The sequence below is a fragment of the Erpetoichthys calabaricus genome, chromosome 18 (genome assembly GCF_900747795.2).
Source record: "Erpetoichthys calabaricus chromosome 18, fErpCal1.3, whole genome shotgun sequence".
NCBI classification, from domain to species: Eukaryota; Metazoa; Chordata; class Cladistia; order Polypteriformes; family Polypteridae; genus Erpetoichthys; species Erpetoichthys calabaricus.
In genome coordinates, this window is record NC_041411.2 from 43,017,163 (window position 1) to 43,039,552 (window position 22,390).

The following is a 22,390-nucleotide window of genomic DNA, read 5'->3' on the forward strand; positions in this document are numbered from 1 at the left end:
CGACTGTGCATTCGGCTTCGGATTGACATTCGTCGGGTGAAGCAAATGCTCTCTTTGGAGGCATTTGTGTAAGTTGGAAGTGAGATGAACTTTGACATATTTAAGTCATGAATGTACCTGTTGAAGACAGTTGTATAATGCGTAGGCTAAATCCGCCGCCTGCCGTGATGTTGGGGTTGGATTTCGGTCTCGTAAGGTTTTTCGGGCAGCGGCGCAGAAGGCGACTGCACATTCGGCTTTGGACTGACGTCAGTGAGTGCGCAGAAGGCGACTGCGCATTCGGCTTCGGACGGACATGAGTGAGGAGGCGAATTATGTATAAGATAAGGATGTTCTTCTTAAGTTTGCATATGCTGGGTTCATGTCCAAATGTCTATTAATGGCGTTTTCGTTTGATAGTCAAGATTCAGCCAGCTCTCTGGCACTTTTTGTACTGGCCTTAAATCTTACTTGTGAATTTGTGTGCATATAAATCAGCGATCGTGAGTCCTTTCTTCATGTACAGCATATATTTGTTCCTAAACTGTAGATCTCCTGTTAAGTCTAAACTGTTCTTTATCTTTTTTTTGTTTGTTTCCCTGGCTGTGTCAATAAAGCATGCAACATATTATACCACTTTTAGTCAGAAGAGACGTCAAGCTTGACAACTACCGTCGCTGATCTCATCAAGATGTTGGATTGCAAGACTAAGAATCATAGGGTATATGAAATTGGAGGACTACATAATGACTTTCCAGCACAGTTTCAAAGCTCCCAAATATTGCAGGCTCGCCACTTGCTGACACTTTGTTAATGTGCTGCCTGGCAGTGGTGGTGCTGTAGTAAGACATTCTTGGTGTAGCAATGTCAGATGTAATCTTAGTCCTTTTCCTTTCTTCCATTTTTTCACTATATGATAAATACAAGGCATCAGACTGATGAAGCTGTTACTTGTTTGCATGGCCCAATTCCTCATGCCTTCACTGTATGCATTGTACTTCTGGGTGAATGCCCATTGGTTGTCAGGTCTTGTACGTACAGATGCCGTCCCTATGACTTAATGGCAAGATGCACACTGGGTATGTCAGACTACATCACGGGCTTTCCTAGGAGTGGATATCAACTGCCTTTGACTAACTAAGATAATGTAAATGAAGTCAGAGACCGAAAATTGACGAAAAAATGTAGTGTGATGGAGCCTTAGCTTAGCATGCAAGTAAGAAGTTTCTATTTAGTTGTGTATGTCAATAAATGGAAGCCAACCTTGTATAAACCATCAAGAGTACTAGATAAAGATGGAAAAACAGTCTATTAGTGCGAGAGGCTGACAGAAATCCAGAGACGGTGTATTTTGTCCAGTTTGGATATTGACTGAGTTATAGGTACTCTCATGAGCTTTTGTCAGTCAAAAGGCACAGAGGAAGCCAAAGTGTACAAGTGAACATTGTTTACCTTACAAAATCTGTGACATCGAGTATACTGATACAGAATTAGTTGGTGATAATTGTATTTCACCCTGGGCTGGTGGGTTTTGGTATTTCATTAACATACAAATTTCAGAAGTCTACACCAAGCTAGTCTATAACAGGACATAATCCCTTTAAGTGCTCATCTGTGTATCATAACACAAAGAGTTTCTATTCTACTAAAGTAATTAATGTTTTGTCTTGTTTTTTCTATAGCTTGCTTGACTTCTTTGCCATTGATATAGAACATATCACAGAAGCAGCCCTTTTAGATTGAGCACAAGGTGGTAATATATGGAGTTGGGGTTGGAGAAGAAGGTCACTGTGGCATCTTTTTGAATCAAAGTGTTTTCCCAGAGCAGGCTTTGCAATTCGAGCAGTGTGATAGAGGGTGTTGTCATAAAGCAGAAGTCAACGGCTTTCCTCCCTGCTTTACCCTGGTTGACTATCGCACATGTCAGAGTAAATCTTAATAAGATTGATCAGTTGTGTGGACCTTCTAAGAAATGTAATCAAAATGGACTTTACCCTCATCATCATAAATTTTATGCATGATCCTTGCTAGAAACTGGATTAGACTTTGACCTTCTTTAGTGTTGGACAATCTCCATTCTTCCATTGTTCACTTTTTGCTTAAACTTGTTTGAGTCTTGCTAATTAAACCAAACCTTCTGCCTAGTTATGAAATGCTTCTTAAATTTCTCCTCATCCAAATTCATTAGCTCAGATATCTGTGTGGAACTTTGGATCTGGTGGTGCTTCATTTCAGGAGTCAACATTCTGGGCTGCAAACATGCACAGAGCTTTCTCCTGTTTAATTGTTCATGAAAGATGACTTCTGCTGACCCATAATTAATCCCTACAGCAGTTTTTATCTTATACAGTCACTACTAGATTATTCATTACTAGCCATGTGCGCCCAACTACGTTGCGCGTGTTAAAGTTGTCTATGAAGGGCTCCCTGTTTAAACGCGGCTGCCAGTCGTGAACTGGGCCCTTCGTCGCACAGCATTATGATTTTTTATAAGGGAAACAAAATTACAAAACAAAACCCTTGGACATAGATTCGATAGGAACGGCCTTCACGGAATCACTGTCCGAATAGTAATTATGTGGTGGTGGAGGAGCATTTCTGCTTCTCTCCGTTCAAAGTCCGTCTCGTTTTCATGACGCTGTCGTTTCCTCTCACGACCTCTTCTCAACCTTTCTCCAATCTCGCAGGTTGCTTTGTGGCAATCCAAAGAGTAAGGAAGAACCAATGCTTCTTTCTTGAACTCCAAACGCCGACTGATGGAAAATCACAGAAGTGTGTCCGACTTATATACTCTGACTGCCAACTCCAAGAAGTGGGTGAACATTCGATTTGGATGAAGTGCTGCCAACGACGGTCGATAGAAACACAAAAAACCACAGTCTAGACAACGAAGCAGGTGTCGACGCCAGATCTAAACACAAAGAGTGGTGTCGACGCCAGATCTAAACACAAAGAGTGGTGTCGACAGTGTGTGTAAACAAAAGTAACAACCAAGGTGTTGTGTATTCAGCCAGTACAAACAGCACGTAGTCTCCTTTAGTTCAATCCTCTTTAATCACCACACTCCAACCTCATCCAACGATCCTCCCCCTCACTTCCTCTCCTCCTCCATCACTACTGCCCTCTACTGAACACAGCAGGAACACCACACAAGGCAGTGAATTTGCGGACAAACAAAGATCAAGATCCAAATGAAGATTATTATTCATTATGATTGCCTTCACTGTGAAAGCATTGTACTCTGCCGTAATATTTAATGGCAATCAGAGTGTTGGTCATCTTCAAGAGATGTTCTGTCATAATGAAATTCTGCATTCCATCTCTTGATTTTGGTGTCCCATTGAACCTCCAAGGGTGAATTATTATCTAGTGTTATGCTATGTTCACATGCTATCGGATGAACGGTAAATATAGGTTTCCAAGTCGTAAATTTCATGTGAATGAACTATGAACTTGGAGCTACAAGTCAGACAATTTGGTGGGAAAAAAACAAAACTACTTGAATTTTCCAAGTTGAGAGGTAATGCTGACCTTTCACCTTAGTCAATTGTATACAATAAAATGCATAACCTGTGTAGTCAGAAATGCGATTTTGTGGTCTAACTGCATTTGGAGCAAAATGATAAACGTTTAATATGCTTATTTTTAATTTTCTAATCTATGTAGAATATTATTTACTGTATCTTTAATTTCATTTTTTTTTTTTTTTTGTTTTTTTTTGCAGACCAAGTAACAAATCAACAGTGACCTTGCGTTTCTCTAAATAGTCTGACAGGAAACCCACATAAATGCACTAAAGTCGGAAGGGGAAATGTCACAACTCAGAGCTCTGAACAGACCGAGAGCTTGTGAACACAGCATTAGAAGTTTTATCACAGCATGATAAATGATAAATTTTGTGTTGATTTGGTTCTAAAACAAGATGTGTAAACTATAACTCACAAATGCTAGTAATGTCACATATTTTAGTACAATTTTAGGCTTAAAACCCCTTAACCTCCCCATGTATATTGAGGAACTGTTAATGCAGTGTGTTTTTTATCCATTTGTCCTGCTAGGGTCAGGATGGCAACACGCCCCACAGAACAGACTAGGCCATCCTAGTATCTGCGTCACTCTCCATCTTCTCCTGGGGAATTCCAAGTTCCTCCCAGACCATCTAAAAAGATTCAGTACTTCCAGCATGTCCGTAAATTGTCCATGGGTCTTCTGCATGTGGGCCATGCCTTGTACACCCCACCCAGGGGCCACCCTCACTAGATGCCCAAACCACAACAGCAGGCTCTTGGTAATCACCAAAAGCAGTGCTTCTACCCTGAGGTCTTCCCATATTGCCAAGCGCATTCTACCATCCTGTGAGACTGACCAGAAACCCACTGTGATGTTAATGCTGCATCATATGTTTGAATACAGGTCATATCCACAGGTGACTAACACATTATGGTTCCTACCTAGCATTTGTTGCTTTCGGGGTTGGCTCTGGCTCCCAGTAACCCTGAACTGGGTAAATGGTTAAGAAAATTAGTGGTTAGATTCATTCATTATGGTCTTTATTTTATGCAGTTAATTAATCTTTACAGCTTTGTGTTGTTAAAAAATATTAAATTGCTCACTGTAGCAGTCCATGCAGTGCTTGAGTGTGACTGGCTAGTTAGCCTACAGCTGCAAGCCCCTCAGCCCCCAATCTTTATAAACAAAGAGAAATAGCAGCTGAAAGAGAAGAGGTGGTTTTATTTTATTTATGAGGATGTCATACAAACTCATCAAGTTCTTCCGCCTGCTGTGTGTTGATTGGTCTGGCTTCACTCTAATAAGGCAACATGGCGAGCAGTTGTAATGACCAGTTGCCATGCTGTGTAACTCTGCTCTTTGGGACTTGGCACTGGTTATGTAGCACACAATTAGGCAAGTCTGGCCTTGATGAGAGAGATGTAACATCTGGCAGATTTTCAAAACTTGCATCATACAGAATGTAAGCTGGGCCCTTTTTTCCTCTCTCTCTCTTTCTCTTATTACTGAATATGAATTATTCAGTGTGGTCTGTGCTTTCCTGCTTTGGGTTTTCAAGAGCTCCTGAATGGTCCCCCGTCTTGTTTTGTTCACCTGTTATTTCTTGATGGAAACTTTGGCAAGTCCAATTTGTTTCTGTGGTGACACATGAGAGGCTGGCATGAGAGAAGCTGTCTTGTGTGCTTTGTGAAATTTTAGTCCGGACATCTGCTTTAACTAGACATTTGCATTAATTAAAATGCTATGGGACTGGCCTGATGTGTACAGTTAGAAAAACATTGTAAACCTGAAAATGTTCTTTAACTGCTGATTAAGACCGACAGATTTAATCAACGCTGCTGATAGTACCATCTCCCCAACTGCTGCATCCTACTCACAAAAATCTTGCATGCAGCTGCCTATCTCTACACAAACTTGGTTTTGGTGCATCTGCAAACAAAAATGCTGCTGGAGCAAAATTTGCCTTTGTTAATTACTAAAGTAGTTTCAGTGTTATCGATTATAGAAAAAAAAAACGAATGCTTCATTTTAAAGCTAGTTTAAGAGGCAAGATTGCAAAAGAACAAGAAGAGAGGCAAAGTGCGGTACTCAAAGTGGACTCACGAAGTATTGAGAGCCCTTCGCTTTCGTGACACTTTGATTTGTAGATGTAACTTTAAAGGGATAAATTTACAGTTTTTGACCATCAGTCTACACTCAGTAACCCATACAGACCAAGTGAAAACATATTTTCAGAAAGGCTTATCAATTTATTAAAATCAAAAACTGAAAAATCTCATTTCTATAGGTATGATTTTTTTTTTCCCCACAGACCTTTTATATTGTTTGCTGTGGTCCAATATATAAAAAATAATCATTTTTGAGTGGAGAATTACTTTAAACATTTGGGAGACCCTCAGGCTATGCAAGTGATTTTTGAACGTCTTAAGCATCTGCATTTTTAATTAATCCACATAACGGTATTAAAATTGTGCACCTTGATTATCTGTAATATTCTAATCCTGAAAGAGGATCAGGGTGGTTTTGTTATTAGGAGGCCTTGCTTGAAAGCGCTTGTCCCTTTTTACTTGTGGACAACTGTTCTTCCACCACCTTTACAGAGTTTCTCCATGAAAATTGAACCATTCTCTATCAAACTAGGCAATGAAGCAGATGTCAGGTAGTAGCATAGTTAGGGGTGGGCTTACTGGGGCTTAAGCCACTGATCTTGGGTGTCTAGTCCCTAATTTTTTAATAGCCTCGTGCCCCGCTTCCTGCTGTTATGCATTCTGACATACATGGACGATCGACACAAAACTCCATGGGAACTCCTTTTCTGTCCCTGCTCTTCGATTACCTGCAATAACAGCTAAAGCTAGGCATGCCCCCCAGCTGTCAGGCTAAGTGACAGGTTTGGCCACTCTTATTTTTACCTTTTCCTATTTTTCTTTTGGAGGTTCAATGTTATTTGGCCATGGTTTAAGTGGCTTGGCACTTCGTTGGTTTGCTCTTTGGAGTGCCAATTTTTCCAGCATGCCACCACTTTTTAAAGTTAGCTGTACTCACAAGTATGCAGTACCTGCTGTTCTGTTTTATTTATTTATTTAACTGTTTGGTGTATGGTTGTTTTTTTTTTTCTTTCCGTACTTGGTCCTGGCACTTTACACACACGTTCTCTTGGTGTTATAATGCTACATTTTTTGATTTTATTGATTTTATTAAAATCAAATAACATTCCATACAAATCAAGTTTTTGTACAAAAAATAGGTTTAAAAGAAATCAACCCCCACCCATGAGAAAGAGAGCTGGGCCAGCAGAGTAAAACTGTAAGCTAGTAAAAATAAGTAAATAGATAAATGAATAAAGATAAATGAAGTAAAAGTGGGGAGAGAACCTTGCTTCCTCAATTTAAATGCTTATTCTAAAATGTTACTGATTAGTTCCTGCCAGGTTTTGGAAAAGTTTTGTAGAGATCCTTTAAGTGAGAATTTGATTTTTTTCTTTCAATTTTAGATAATATATAACATCAGCTACCCACTGACTTAGAATACGAGAGTTAGGATTCTTCCAGTTGAGCAAGAGAAGTCCTATGTGCCAATAGTGTAGTAAAGGCAATCACAGTTTGTTTGTCCTTCTCCACTTTAAGCCCATTTGGAAGAACACCAAACACAACTGTTAGTGGATTAGGAGGGATTGGGACACCAAGGCTGTCTGATAGACATTTAAAGATTTTGGTCCAGAATGATGTTAATTTGGTGCAGGCCCAAACAATGTGGCCCAGTGAGGCTGGAACTTGATTGCAGCGTTTGCAGGTTGGATCTTGCCCTGGAAACATTTTGGACAATTTTACACGAGAGAGATGCCCTCGATATATAATTTTGAGTTGAATAATTGTATGCTTTGCGCATATGGAGTTCGAGTGAATTCTGTGCATTGCTACTTTCCACTCCTTTTCTGAGATGTTGAGTGAGAGATCCTTTTCCCACTGTACTCTGGGATCTTTGAAAGGTAGGGACTTTAAGATGTTTTTATATATTACAGAAATGCTGTCTGAGTCCTCAAGATTGATCAGTATTTTTTTCCGAAATAGAGGTAGGTGGGAGGTGAGGGAAATTGGGCAGATTCTGTTTAACAAAGTTTCTAATTTGAAGGTAGTGAAAGAAATGTGTTGCTGGAAGGTTAAATTTGGAGTGCAATTGTTTGTAGGATGCAAAGACGTTGTCTATGTACAGATCTCTAAGTGATTTAATCCTGAATGTTTCCCAGACATTAAGAACTGTGTACGTTTGAGAGGGTGGAAAAAGGTGGTTATCGTGCAGAGGTGCCACAGATAAACACTTATCTATCTTAAAATACTTCCTGCATTGGTTCCATATTCTGAGTGAGTGAAGCACAATTGGGCTATTAGTATATTGGCGATGACTTGTACTTATTGGGGTACAAAGCAAGGAATATAAAGAAGTACTGCAGAATTTTATTTCTATTGTGGACCAAGCCTGTGTGTGTTCATCCATTTTTGTCAATGTCCAGGTTTTTATAGCTTGTATATTTGCTGCCCAGTAATAAAACTGAAAGTTAGGTAGAGCCATGCCACCTTCTGCCTTAGGTCTTTGTAGAGTCGCTCTTTGGAAACGTGGATGTTTTGAATTCCAAATAAATGTGGTTATGGTTGAATCTAATTTCTTAAAAAATGATTATTGATATATATTGGAATGTTTTGAAATAAAAAGAGAAGCTTAGGAAGGATATTCATCTGTTAATTCTTCCAGCTAAAGTGAGATGAAGGGTTGACTATCTATGCAATTCTTGCTTAAGTTTTGCCATGCAGGCAGCAAAATTTTGTTGATAAAGAGCTTTATGTTTACATGTGATGTTTACCCCTAGATATTTAAACTGATCTGCGATGATAAAAAGTGAAGGTGTCCAAACTAATATTGTATGCTTGAGAGTTCACTGGAAAGAGCACACTTTTATTCAAATTAATTCTGAGACCAGAAATCTTGAAATTCTGTTAGTGCTGTTAGGACCGCAGGCACAGTATTTTGTGGATCTTATATGTACAGTACCGTATCATCTGCATATAAAGAAATTTTCAGTTCCAGTCCTTCTCTGATAATCCCCTTTATCTCATAAGCATTTTGACAGTGAACTGCCAGTGGCTCAATGGAGATTGCAGAAAGCAGTGGTGACAGGGGGCATCCTTGTCTGGTACCACATTCTAGTTTGAAATAGTCTTAATTAATGTTGTTAATACAAACTGAAGCTTCTGGACTGGTATACAGTAGTATGATCCATGCACAAATGTTCGGGCCAAACCCAAATTTCTCCAGTGTAGTAAAGAGGTAGTTCCATTCAACCATATCAAACGCTTTTTCTGCATCCAATGATAATATCATGTCCGGGGTGTTAGACTTTGTGTTAAAAGCTCCATTTGTAAATCAAAACTTAGTAGTGTGAACATGGCCACAATTAATTGTGAACTTTCAGCAAATTTTTATACGGAGGATCTTCTAATACATCTGTAAGTAATAAGAAAATTAGGGTTTAAATCAGAAATATTGTGATACAGTAGCAAAGGTTAAAAAATTGATTTACTTGCATTGTATTGTTGCATAGTTCTGTACTTTAAGACAATGCTGGTCAACGTAGTATACACAGACACACACACACACACACACACACACCCTGGATTGATTCCTCCTTTTTTTTTTTCTTCCCTTGACGTGAAGATTGATGTGTACAGCTGGGAGACTGGCCAGGCAGTTGTATCCTTGGGGTCATCCAGTGGAGATTTTACTTGTGTCAACTTGAAGGACAGTCCTCCAAATCTGCTGGTGTCTGGCAACAAAGACCGAAGGTAAGCCACTGTTTGATTTTACTGCCTGTACATCAGCTCAGTTCAGAATAACCAGCTTCCATCACACTTTCTGCGTTTGCCTATTTTCAATGAGGGTGACGACTGAAAGTTCTTCAGCCGGAGGGTTGTTTATTATGTCCTGCATCAAGACGGAGATGCCCATCTGTTAGCAGACAAAGCCTCACCGGATCCCTCTTACTTTTCAACAGTGGCCTGGTGTTTTACACGCTGTGCTGCTTCCCCCGTAACATCTGTAGCACAGGCTTGAGAAAATTAAAAGCAAAGCTTAGCAGCACAACAGGTCCACTGCAAGAAATCTTTGGCTTGCCTAGAAAATTGAACTCTTCTTGCCAATTCTCGGATCTCAAGCAAATTTAAAGAATGCTACAAAGGGGAGGTAATGTGTCCAGACACAGCAGTCAGTCATTTTCTAATCCGCTCAGCCCTGAACAGGGTCATGGGTATCTGCTGGAGCCTATCCCAGCTAGCATAGGGCACAAGGCAGGAACAAACACTGGATAGGGTGCCAGTCCATTGCAGGGCAAACATCCACACACACACACACTCCCCTACACACTACGGCCAATTTAGGATCACTAACCGACCTAACCTGTGTGTCTTTGGATGGAATCTGGAGCACCCGTAGGAAACCCATGCAGGCATGGGGAGAACATGCAAACTACACTCAGGGCGGATCTGGGATATGATCCCTGGTCTCCTACCACTGCACCACCATGCTGCCCAGACACAAAGGTGGTCATCATAAATATACTTCCCCTTCTCAGCCTTTCTGTCCTTGGTTAGGCCTTGATTATGGGCACTTTAAAAGGCAAACATGATGCTAGGATTTGTAGCCCAGGGTACCAAGCACAAATATGGAGAGATAGTGATGCTTTGAGACACAAACACAAAGTCAAGATCTTAGATGTTTTGGTACAATTCAGACATGAGAATTTGGTAATTGGCTGAACACAAGTTAAATACACTGAGTGAGCCACACTAAAATAATGAATTTAAAAATGGGAAAATATAGATTTACTACATATATTGTTACTTTAGAGGTGTATGTTTGAATGTGTCATGGCTGTAGAAATAGAAAGCTGACTAAGTAGACCAGGAAATTTTGTAAAAGGGAGAGAGACAAAGAAAAGATGTTGATCATACAGGGGTCAAAAACCAAAACCGGACTAGAAAATGGAAGTGTGCAAAAGTCATAAACTGTTATCCAAAATTCAAAGTTGCAAACATACTGCCTTCTTTCCTTGACTCCTAAATGCAAAATCCCATGGATTGGTGGGGTGAAGGAAGATAAGGGTCTGTCTTTGATCCAAAGCAAACATTCACATTCATACTGGGCTAATTTTGAATTGACGTGTAACCAACGCGAGAGTCTTTTTGGGGGTGTGGGAGGAAGTCTGGAGTACCCTGAAGGCATTGACAGGGAGAACAGGCAGCTTTGACACAGACTACAACTGCGTGTGGGATTCATACCCAGAACACTGAGACGATGCAAACCGCTGCATCACCCTAGGGTGCTGGATGCTTTCACAAGATCTCGCCATGAAGTGGTTTACAACAATTACTGTCAAAGAAATGTTAGTGTACCTGGCACAAGACAAGTTTTAGTGAGAGTCCAGATGGCTATAAAAATTAAGAAAACGGCTCATTTCCATTTATGCCACCTCCTCTTTATAACTTGCTCTCTTTGTATGACAAGATACCGAGTTAGAGTTTAATTTTGCTAAGTGGTGCAGTTGCTAGGCTGTTCCAGGAAGAAGTAATAAGAGTCGGATGGTCAAAAGTGCAGTCGGTGAACTGACAAAAATCAAGATGCATGAATCTGGGTTTGAAACAAACAGCTCTGTTCTGTTCCGAGTGTATATATCACACACAGTGTTATGTAGGAACTGGTGTAATGCTACTGTCACTAGTCATACAAGTACTGTAGTATTAATCATAGCATAGCGAAATTCTTTCTTGCGTATCAGACCAACATGCAACACATCCCTTCTGTGCAACTCCACGATCATCAAGAATGGGTTCTGTTGAACTTTCTTGTCTTTTGTGGCCACTCGAGTATAAAAACTAAAGTTAGGGGTAAGAGCTGACCATATGCCTGAGCTAGAAGATCATATCAGCCTAGCCATGTGACAGGAAATGTCACAGCCAGAGTGCTTGGTGTTCATGGAACTAGTTGTCTGAGTTACTGCCTGATTCTGCCCTACAGTAGAAATATTAGTGTAAGTGCAGTCAGGGGAGAAAGAAGGAAAAGTGCTTCCCCATGAGCTTGTTTTGTTCTAAGTATGAGACCATAGCAATTATTTAGTCCTCACCACATCCTGCAGTTCAGCAGTTATGTGGTGTGTGTCCCTCGAGGTTTGATTTACCTAATTGTAAAACTCAGAGACCGGACTGACTTTTTCACATTAGCGTTTTTTTTTTTGTAGCAATGTAAAGTGGTCATCTCAGTTTTCAATGGGTGGCTTGTTTCGTCTGTACTTTTTCATAAACATGTTGTCTGCACTGAATCTGTCTCTTGTCTTTTGGGCTTATTCTTGTCCATTTAAAGTTGTAATAGTAGTAGTACTGTTACATACACACAGTGCAGTGACGTTCATACTTGTATGTCTCATTAACATGCAACATGTCGGCAATCTTCTGCTCCATGATTAACATGAATGGATTAAACTTTGTTATTTAATAAGAAACGGCAATCGTTTTAACAGATGTACTCCTGAGTCCTGATTTGGTGCTCCCATTATCTGAAACCTTGTGGAGAAAACAGAAAAACTCAAGTAGTGTTATAGATCTGTGTGTGTATGTATTGTGTGTATGTATATGTGTATCTGTGTGTGTATGTGTGTATGTATATGTATGTACAGTGCATCCAGAAACTATTCACAGCGCATCACTTTTTCCACATTTTGTTATCTTACAGCCTTATTCCAAAATGGATTAAATTCATTTTTTTCCTCAGAACTCTACACAACACCCCATAATGACAACGTGAAAAAAGTTTACTTGAGGTTTTTGCAAATTTATTAAAAATAAAAAAAATCGAGAAAGCACATCTATCCATCCATCCATTTTCCAACCCGCTGAATCCGAACACAGGGTCACGGGGGTCTGCTGGAGCCAATCCCAGCCAACACAGGGCACAAGGCAGGAACCAATCCCAGGCAGGGTGCCAACCCACCGCAGGACACACAGAAAGCACATGTACATAAGTATTCACAGCCTTTGCCATGAAGCTCAAAACTGAGCTCAGGTGCATCCTGTTTCTCCTGATCAACCTTGAGATGTTTCTGCAGCTTAATTGGAGTCCACCTGTGGTAAATTCAATTGACTGGACATGATTTGGGAAGGCTCACACCTGTCTATATAAGGTCCCACAGTTGACAGTTCATGTCAGAGCACAAACCAGGCGTGAAGTCAAAGGAATTGTCTGTAGACCTCCAAGACAGGATTGTCTTGAGGCACAAATCTGGGGAAGGTTACAGAAAAATTTCTGCTGCTTTGAAGGTCCCAATGAGCACCGTGGCCTCCATCATCCGTAAGTGGAAGAAGTTCAAAACCACCAAGACTCTTCCTAGAACTGGCCGGCCATCTAAACTGAGCGATCGGGGGAGAAGGGCCTTAGTCAGGGAGGTGACCAAGAACCCGATGATCACTCTGTCAGAGCTCCAGAGGTCCTCTGTGGAGAGAGGAGAACCTTCCACAAGGACAACCATCTCTGCAGCAATCTACCAATCAGGCCTGTATGGTAGAGTGGCCAGACGGAAGCCACTCCTTAGTAAAAGGCACATGGCAGCCCGCCTGGAGTTTGCCAAAAGGCACCTGAAGGACTCTCAGACCATGAGAAAGAAAATTCTCTGGTCTGACGAGACAAAGATTGAACTCTTTGGTGTTAATGCCAGGCGTCACGTTTGGAGGAAACCTGGCACCATCCCTACAGTGAAGCATGGTGGTGGCAGCATCATGCTGTGTGGATGTTTTTCAGCGGCAGGAAATGGGAGACTAGTCGGGATAAAGGGAAAGATGACTGCAGCAATGTACAGAGACATCCTGGATGAAAACCTGCTCCAGAGCGCTCTTGACCTCAGACTGGGGCGACGGTTCATCTTTCAGCAGGACAACGACCCTAAGCACAGAGCCAAGATATCAAAGGAGTGGCTTCAGGACAACTCTGTGAATGTCCTTGAGTGGCCCAGCCAGAGCCCAGACTTGAATCCAATTGAACGTCTCTGGAGAGATCTTAAAATGGCTGTGCACCGACGCTTCCCATCCAACCTGATGGAGCTTGAGAGGTGCTGCAAAGAGGAATGGGCGAAACTGGCCAAGAATAGGTGTGCCAAGCTTGTGGCATCATATTCAAAAAGACTTGAGGCTGGAATTGCTGCCAAAGGTGCATCGACAAAGTATTGAGCAAAGGCTGTGAATACTTATGTACATGGGATTTCTCAGTTTTTTTATTTTTTAATAAATTTGCAAAAACCTCAAGTAAACTTTTTTTCATGTTATTAAGGGGTGTTGTGTGTAGAATTCTGAGGAAAAAAATGCATTTAATCCATTTTGGAATAAGGGTGTAACATAACAAAATGTGGGAAAAGTGATGCGCTGTGAATACTTTCCGGATGCACTGTATATATGTATATATATATGTATATGTACAGTATGTATGTGTTTGTGTGTATGTATATGTGTGTGTTTGTGTGTATGTATATATATGTATATGTGTATGTATGTGTGTATGTATGTATGTATGTATGTGTGTATGTATGTATATGTGTATGTATGTATATGTGTATTTTTCAAACTTGTTTGAGCTACTGTTTTAATCTCCCCTTGAGTACAAATAAAGCATCTCTCTCTCTCTCTCTCTCTCTCTCTCTCTCTCTCTCCATCTATCTATCTATCTATCTATCTAGAGAAGCAGTTACAGGACAAAGCTGTGCTTTCACTTTTATTACAAACATAATTCTGAAAGACCCTGTGTCCCCACCCGTCTCAAGGAGAGCGAGTCTGGAGAAGACGCATTTGGGTTTTATTTAATTAGGGAGGACAGAAATGTAGTTGAGTGTTATTGAGGCTTTATTAGGTTTTCTTTTCTGTTTGTTGTTGAATGACTCTAAATGTTTCTACAACGTCGAGAATAAACTGTGCTTAGAAAAGAAAGCTTCTTCATTTCACTTGTGTAAGTCAGAATCCAGAAAAACCAAATTATGTTTTAGTACTAAGATTCAATGTTTTATAAAAATAAAATGTGAAAGCTTCCAAGGGGGTAAATACTTTTTATTTTTAAGCTGTGTGTGTGTGTGTGTGTGTGTGTGTGTATGTGTGAGTGTGTGGAGGAAAGAGAGAAATCCGCGAATTACAGATGGGCACAAGTAACTGAACAATTGAATTTCCAAAAAAATTGTAATTATATAATTAAGTGTGGATCTGATAATTTAGTGCCATTCTGCTCATTGGGAAAAATGGCCCAGTGTGTCGTCAGAAGTGTTGGTTACACACTGGTGCCTGCAGGATTTCACTGCCAGTTGTGGCTGGAGCTGTCAGAAGTCTAAAGTGCTCCGATGTTCCTGCGTTGTGTATAAATTGCATTTTTAAAAGCCGCCTTGCTCACATGTTTGTCTTCCTCTTTATTGCTATCGCCTTGCTTGGTTGGGAGCATTGCTGCACCCACCTTGATTGCTGAAAAATGATAATGTACGTATAAAAGTGGTCTGCTTGTCAGTTGGTGGGGGTGTAGAAGAGAGCAGAGAAGGAGTAAAGCTGTGATGGGAACGACCCAATGGGGCATGCAGTGAGTGATTAAGTCGATGTTCTAGTAGCCTTGGGTCAAGCGTGTGTTAGAACTTTAGATGAAGTGAGGTACTACTGTACCTATATGTTTCCAGCAGGGGACTCGTGCACTCTGGGAAGAGGTTTGTTAGAGATTGCAGCCATTATTAACCCTGTACATAGTTATATCTTTTCCTAGGTACAGCAGTGATTCCAAATGAAGTAACAAATCAGTAACACTAAAGGAAAATTCTACTAGCTTCTGGTTAATATAGGCGTAATCCTCACACAAATTTAATACGTGAAGGAAGAGCAGCTTGGCCAAAGGCATGATACGGTCGGTGTATTCTGGGATTGGTGCTGGTCCAACTTTGCATAACATGTCTATTGGTCACATAACACCATGTAACAAGACATTAGTAATGGCTTCTTTAGGTCTTAATGACATTTACAAAGCCTCTGCTAAAAGAACTTCACTTTAGTTATTGATCTCTCAGTGTTGCAAAACTTTATTTTAAGGCTTATGTACCCTTAACTTAATAAAGCTCTCATATTCAAAAGAAATTCTATGCCACACCACAAGCTCTGAATATGCCACACATGAGATGAAAATCCCCTTAACTGATGCTTCGTAGGTGTTCGTAAGACCAAAAGCAGCGTTTGCTAAGAGCTTCTCAAATACAGTGTGTAACTAATGGACGCATTACAGGTAGGACCTAAACTAAAGTGCCACCGGTAGTGGCAGGCGGTCCACTTTTGAGGTAAGCGGGTCTACTCTCTTTCTGGCTGACACAACTCCCCGATTGTTAGTGGACTATGCATCACTGCTCCTCTTTTTATTGGCAGAGTGCGGGTGTTTGATCTGAGGACAGCAAAGTCTGTCACATCTCTGTACGGCCATCACATGGGGGTTTCTGCGGTGCAGGCAGATGACTGGAAGATTGTAAGCGGTGGGGAGGAGGGTCTGCTCTGCGTCTGGGAAATGAGGATGGCAGCCAAGCTCTGGGAAATGCACAACAGGTCAGTTTTCTTTTCCTTTGAAATATGGGGACATAAAGATGACAATCCCGTGTGGACCCCTGAACAGATTTGTTTTGGATTTTTAAAGGCACCCTGTTCGACATATCCACTTCCACACCCAGACCTTAGTAACAGCTAATATTCCAGACGAGAAGACTCCCAGGGGAGCATGCATCACCGATGATGACCTCACTGCACATCGACGGTAAGAGTTCAGTTCAACTTTTTTCTACTCCCATAGTCTGGGTACTGTACGGTGGTGAGATCAGCGACTGCAATCTGATGTGCTTCACAACAAACATCGCTGTAGTTTGTCCTGGTAATTCCTTTTGTGATCACGTTTGCAGTCAGCATTGGCCTGTCCTAGCAGAGTGCGTCTTGAAGCTCAAGTGTGTCACTGCATTAATGTTAGCAGAACGTCCTGTTCCTACTCTCCTGTAGCGTTTCACAGCAGTTGAACTTCACGGATTGTCTAGACTAAGTAGGCCGAGTTTTTTAAAATTTTCGTTTCCTTGTTGTTTTGGCAGTTCAACGTACTTTAGTGTACTTCAGGTTGGCTGCCCTAAGCTGATAAACTACACATACCCAATTGGCAAAATGTAGCTATTGTATTTTTCTTGTCTTCTTAAAGTGTCAAGGCAGGGGGGCCGTGAAAGAACAGGGTCTGTTAAAGCCCTTTGAGACATCCCTTGTATGGTATTGGGCCGTACATTAAAATTCATTATTTTTGACATATGTTGTACTGATTTAATTTAACGTTGACTGAACACAAAAAGAGAGGAAACTTGAGCTTATTTGGAACCCTAAACTGAACCAGGAGCCAAATAGTCATTCAGTAGAGAGGCTCCTATGCATGATGTGATGCCATGTAAAGCTTGTTGGCACATTACACGATTTCTTATCCGTGAGGATGTCAAACTTGACTACTGCAGTTGCAGTATTAGATTACACGACTAGAAATCGCAGGGCTTGACAGATGACACAACGCCGTGTTAACTTTCCAGCAGTAAGGAGTTGGCCCCTTTTTCTGACATTGCGCTGCCCCTGTACCTTACAGGTACGGCAAGTTCATCCGTAATCACTGCCCCCCTTTTTCTTTCCTCCCCGGTTATCCATTCTGTCATGGTACATAAAACACGTCAAATCAGACGGATGAGCCTTTCTTCTGTTTGTGAGGTTCAAAAATTAATTGTAGCTGGCTGAGCACTCACTGCCCTACAACTTAAGACAAACCTAATTGATTTTGTTGGCCGAGTCACAGACTGCTTGAACTGAGGTGCTGGGTTTTGTCACATGACAAGCAGTCACAGAAATGTGTACCACGACTGCTTCCGACTCGCTCAGATTATATAAATGTGACTGAAAAATCACCGGAAATGTCTTGTAATGTGACACTGGTCTAAGTCGCTCTTGACTAAATTAACCCCGGGGGTTGATGCTCAGTGACTTTGCTGCTTAAAGGTAGCTTCTAATCCTTTATCTGTCTGCTGGTTGTCCTTTAGGCACAGAGGGACCATCTACCTGTACGACTTTTCTGTGGACATGTCCAGCACCGATCACATCCTTCCTATCTGCCGCTCAAGTTACGCCGAGTCCCATGGTTATAACTACAACATTGGGCTGGCCGTTCCATATGATAACATCCTCGCCGCTTCTGTGGCGACCAGGCCACACGTGTCTTGAGCAAGACTAAAGACTGTCATGGAGGAGGAGGACGACATTTCTAATGGATCTGAGCACACATTTGAACACCTCTTGTCATTTTCCAGAAGTGTTCCTTTTAATATTTATTTTTCAATATGTTAGTATGTTAACATTTTTAAAATCTTAAAAGACAGTTCACTGCACAGTGCAGATGTGTCATACACAGGGGACTTGGCACAGTTCAGGTTAAAGTGAAAGCTTCAGTGTGGAGTTGTGCAAGCAGGACGACGGGCTCTGTGATTCATTGATGGCTCTTGTCTTGCACGTCGATCATTTTCTCTTTAATTATTCCTGCAAGTTGAGGAGCTGAGAATCAGTTCTCACGTTAACTTACCCGTCAGCCTTGCTCTTGCACAGAGATTTGTGTATATTGTATATAAATTGTATCATACTCCAGTATTTTGCAATGTCCCTAATGATTTATTTATTTCTTGTAAACACGTAGTTCTGATGTTTATCCCCTATGGTGTCAGTAAAGCATTAATTATCCATGTTTGGCCTTTAAATCCTCCTGGCTTATTGGGTCTAGCTGTGTTCACACGCTCACAACTGCAGACAAGCCAGGGGTGGTCACCTTCACCCTGGAGGTTCACTCACTGAACGCCACCATCTGAAGTGCAGCATTGGCTGTCGGCCTTTTGGAGGTAAGTCTTCTTATTTCTTTTTGGAAATGCTGTCTCCGTGGGTATTCTCAAAGAGGATTGTCCACTTTTGTCTTCTGGTCCATCTTCTGTTTGAGCAAATATTTGTGTTGTCAACCCGAGTGTTCCCGTACCACAGAATAGGCTGGCACATAAAAGTACTTATGTGCTTGTTAGGGTAGCGGGACTGGGCAATGTATTGCACTGCTAGCTGATGGTTCAAGAGTTACATTCCAGGCCCAGCTTTAGTGTATGTATTTGTGTGTGTGTGTGTGTGTGTGTGTGTGTAGAGTTTGCATTTTGGTCTTAATTTTGTGTCCTTCAACATCCAAAATGTGCATTTTGGGTTATCGGGCAACTCTCAGCCTACCTGGCAGGAGTTAGAGTGGGTGAAAGAGCCACGCGGTGCACCACTGTCTTTTACAGGCAGAGGCTGTGCAAATGTAGTTTTGGGGGAGCGACTTCAGACAATGGATGGTGTGATGGCTATGTATCGTTCTTGTCATCTTTGAGCTTTGTTGAAGGTAAAAGTCACAATCTTAGTTTTTAAGAGCAGCCAGATCCTGTAGAATGTCTTCATATACTTGGTGAGCTGTGGCCCTGAGGTGGTGGCGTTTGTTATGGGTTACATGCATGTGTAATGTTTAAGGATTAAATTGAAATTCGTAATGCATTCCTACAATATATAACACCAAACTCGATAGCATTCTTCTAATATCCTTCCTGGGTGTTTAATTTTACAACTCTTTGGATAAAATTTGGGTTACTTGAACTTGCGCCAAGAATAAGGTAAGTGTACTGCTTAATGAACTGTGATTACGGTACAGTACACCCCCAAAATTGGCGGGGGTTACGTTCCTAGAGCACCCGCGAATTGTGAAAAACCGCGACTTTTGGATGTGGTTAAAAAATGTCTTTTAAATGTCTATTTTTATAGTTTAAACGCTAAATACAGTATTCCCCCAAAGCACTTTAATTTCGTTGCAAACTCAGCTTAATACATTACCTAAAAACAGAATATAAAGGTAAACCCGTCTACTGTACAGTACTGTACTGCTATGTCTCCCACGGTGCTAGAATGTAAAATACCGATGTTACCGATATACGTACTGTAATTCATGCAGGTGCGTTTTCTTTATTATAAGTAGAGTAAATACATAATAATTTCATTTAATTAAAACACAGTAAAATGTATGGCTACTCACTGATGATGATGAAGTAGTAGCTGTGCAGTACGATGCAGCGGATTGAAAACTCCTCGGGTGGCGCCTCTTCTTCAGGCGCTTCAGGAGGAGTCGTATCTTTGGACGGGTCTTCTTCTGGTGGGGTTTCATGCTGGCTTTTCTTTATAGGTTTCAGGAACATTGTGATGGGTAGTTGCTTCACTGTCTCCTGTAGCGATCTGCTGCTACAATTTCCGTGCTTTCTCACAGATGATGTTACCGTCCGAGGGGATGTTGTTCTTCCTGCAGTCGGTGATCCACAGGGCCAAGGCAGATTCCATCCTGTTGATATTTTTATTCCTTACGGTCGTTACCTTTTGGCACTATCACAGAAACTTAGATACGGTACTCCAGATCGCTGCTTCGTTCTTCTTTATGTAGCGTGCGGTGCTTTCATTAATGCCATAGTGGAGTGCTACTGCAGCCTAACTTTTTAGTTCCCGGAGCAAATCCAGTAGTTCAACCTTCTCCTGGAGTGTTTTCAGTGCCAGAAACCTTAGAAGGTGCAGGGCGATTCGGCAACATCTTGTGCGTTTAAGATAACAAAATGGAAAACATGAGGAAACTCGGCTGGAGTTGCGTCACAGGGCAGCAGTCAATCAGCAGCAAGGGGAAATGAATAACGCTCTCGGATTGGCTACTTTCACCATCCCAAACTGCTTTTCCCTCAGCGGTTGCTTCCTGTTGTCTCTACAGCACAGTATTGCCACAAAAAAGCCATAAAAAATTGAGGAGGATATTTGCGCTTTCCGCTAACAATCAATAGTTAGGTTCTAAGGAAAAATCCACGAATGACTGAGTCCGCGAACCCTGAACTGCGACTTCGCGAGGGTCTACTGTACACAACATTATTTATTCACTAGAGGTATATATTCAGAAGTCTGCCTTTTACTTTGATATATGGAAGGTATTGAATGAAGCAAGATGGCATTATGCTAAGCTAAAATGGGGCAGAGTTTAAAGGATTAAATTCTAGAGGTTTTAAACATATTTTGGGAGTCTATAGAGACTCACTGACCCCGGCCCCCTCACAACATAACACAGATGGGAATTTAAGCTCTTGATCTGAGAACTGTCAGTGTTAGCCGATAGGCATTGTGTGTCTTTTAAACTGCAGTATCCATAGGTGTCTTAATTCAGGCCAAGGACAGATTAAGACCCCCATAGGCCTCGGGTGACTAAACTCATTAATGGAGAATTGTTCATACTTTCAACAATTTAATGTGCAAAAAGCAGGTTGTTTAATGGCACATAGTATTTCCCACTCTTGATTTCAGCGCGAGTCCCCCATGTAATTTTATTTTCGATCATTTCATCAAGCGATTTTCCCCCTTGGTCCTTTTGGCAGCAAGCAGATACTATTGGGCGGGAAGGTTATTGTTAAGAAAAAAAGCCATCATGGGCAAAGGGCGGCACACCCAGAACACTCTGATGGTAGATTTGGTACCTGATTCAGGTATGGTGTGGACTTTTTTAGTTCTGGCAAGACACTTAATGAGACGTCACTATGTGTTCAAGTTTTATTTGCTAATGTACCCATACATTGGAATTCTTAATTACATTAACAAATGCAGTGGAACCTCGGTTTGCGAGCATAATTCGTTCCGGAAACGTGCTCGTAGTCCAAAGCACTCGTACATCAAAGTGAATTTCCCCATAAGAAATAATGGAAACTCAGATGATTTGTTCCACAACCCAAAACTATTCATATAAAAATGATTACAGTAATCCCTCGCTACTTCGCGGTTCACTTTTCGTGGATTCACGACTTCGCGGGTTTTTAAATACAAGTGATTGCCCGCCTATCGCGGAAGTTATGTTCCAGACCCATCAGCAACAGGAGAAAATCCACGATATAGAAAGACCATATAAATAAACATTTTTATAGTTTAAGCCTTAAAATACCCATCCCACATGCTTTAAACACATGTAAACTTATAAAACACACTTTGTTAACACATATGATATGTGGATGTCGGGTTAAGGATATGAGTAACATCTCACTATTATAAAACATTTTAACTTCACGCAAGACAAGACAGTGAGACAGGAAAATTGGTAATGTACAGGCAGCACAAAGCCAGCACAAAGTCCACTTCTCCTTAGCGTTCATTCTGCTCCCCACCCCCTTGACAATGCGAAGTGGCAGGAGCTACTGCGCTTCCGGGGAGGGGGGTTTGAGCGAAGGTGCGTTCAGCCCTCACACACACACACACTCCTCCTTCCAAACGCGCAGAGCGACAAGCAGGCATTTTGGCAGAAGCAGCACAAAGTCCATTTCTGCTCAGCGTGAGTTCAGCTGCCCCTCTTCACAAAGCGAGTGCAGACACATTGACGTCTGATCGCTGCGTGCAGTGTTGGTCTGCGGTGTTTAAGAATGTAGAAAGTGTTTAAGAGCATAGGAAGTGTTTATAAGAGCGTGGCAAAGGTTAACAAGAGAGTGAGAAAGGTTTATAAGAGTGTGGGAAGGGTTTATAAAGCCTTAAAATATGTATAAATAATAAAATAAATATAGGTCGCTACTTCGTGGATTTTCACCTATCGCGGGGGGCTCTGGAATGTAACCCCCGCAATAGGTGAGGGATTACTATAATACAAAATATAAAGTAAAAATACATAAAACAAATTAACCTGCACTTTACGTTTGAAAAGAATCACAGCTGGTGTGAGTGAGTTTCTAAACTCTTGTGGG

At 41.3% G+C, this 22,390-nt stretch overlaps 1 protein-coding gene across 1 annotated transcript in view; it reads left to right on the forward strand.

Annotated features, from left to right (window-relative positions):
• The window catches only part of fbxw8 (F-box and WD repeat domain containing 8), a 73,823-nt gene extending 55,535 nt beyond the window's left edge, over nucleotides 1–18,288 (forward strand). Inside the window, exons 8-11 of the mRNA XM_028824534.2 lie at nucleotides 9,199–9,326; nucleotides 15,957–16,130; nucleotides 16,219–16,335; nucleotides 17,633–18,288. Coding sequence (XP_028680367.2) covers nucleotides 9,199–9,326; nucleotides 15,957–16,130; nucleotides 16,219–16,335; nucleotides 17,633–17,813 — 600 coding nt within the window. The 3' untranslated portion in view covers nucleotides 17,814–18,288. The remainder of the gene's footprint in view (nucleotides 1–9,198; nucleotides 9,327–15,956; nucleotides 16,131–16,218; nucleotides 16,336–17,632) is intronic.
• Nucleotides 18,289–22,390: the final 4,102 nt, after the last annotated feature.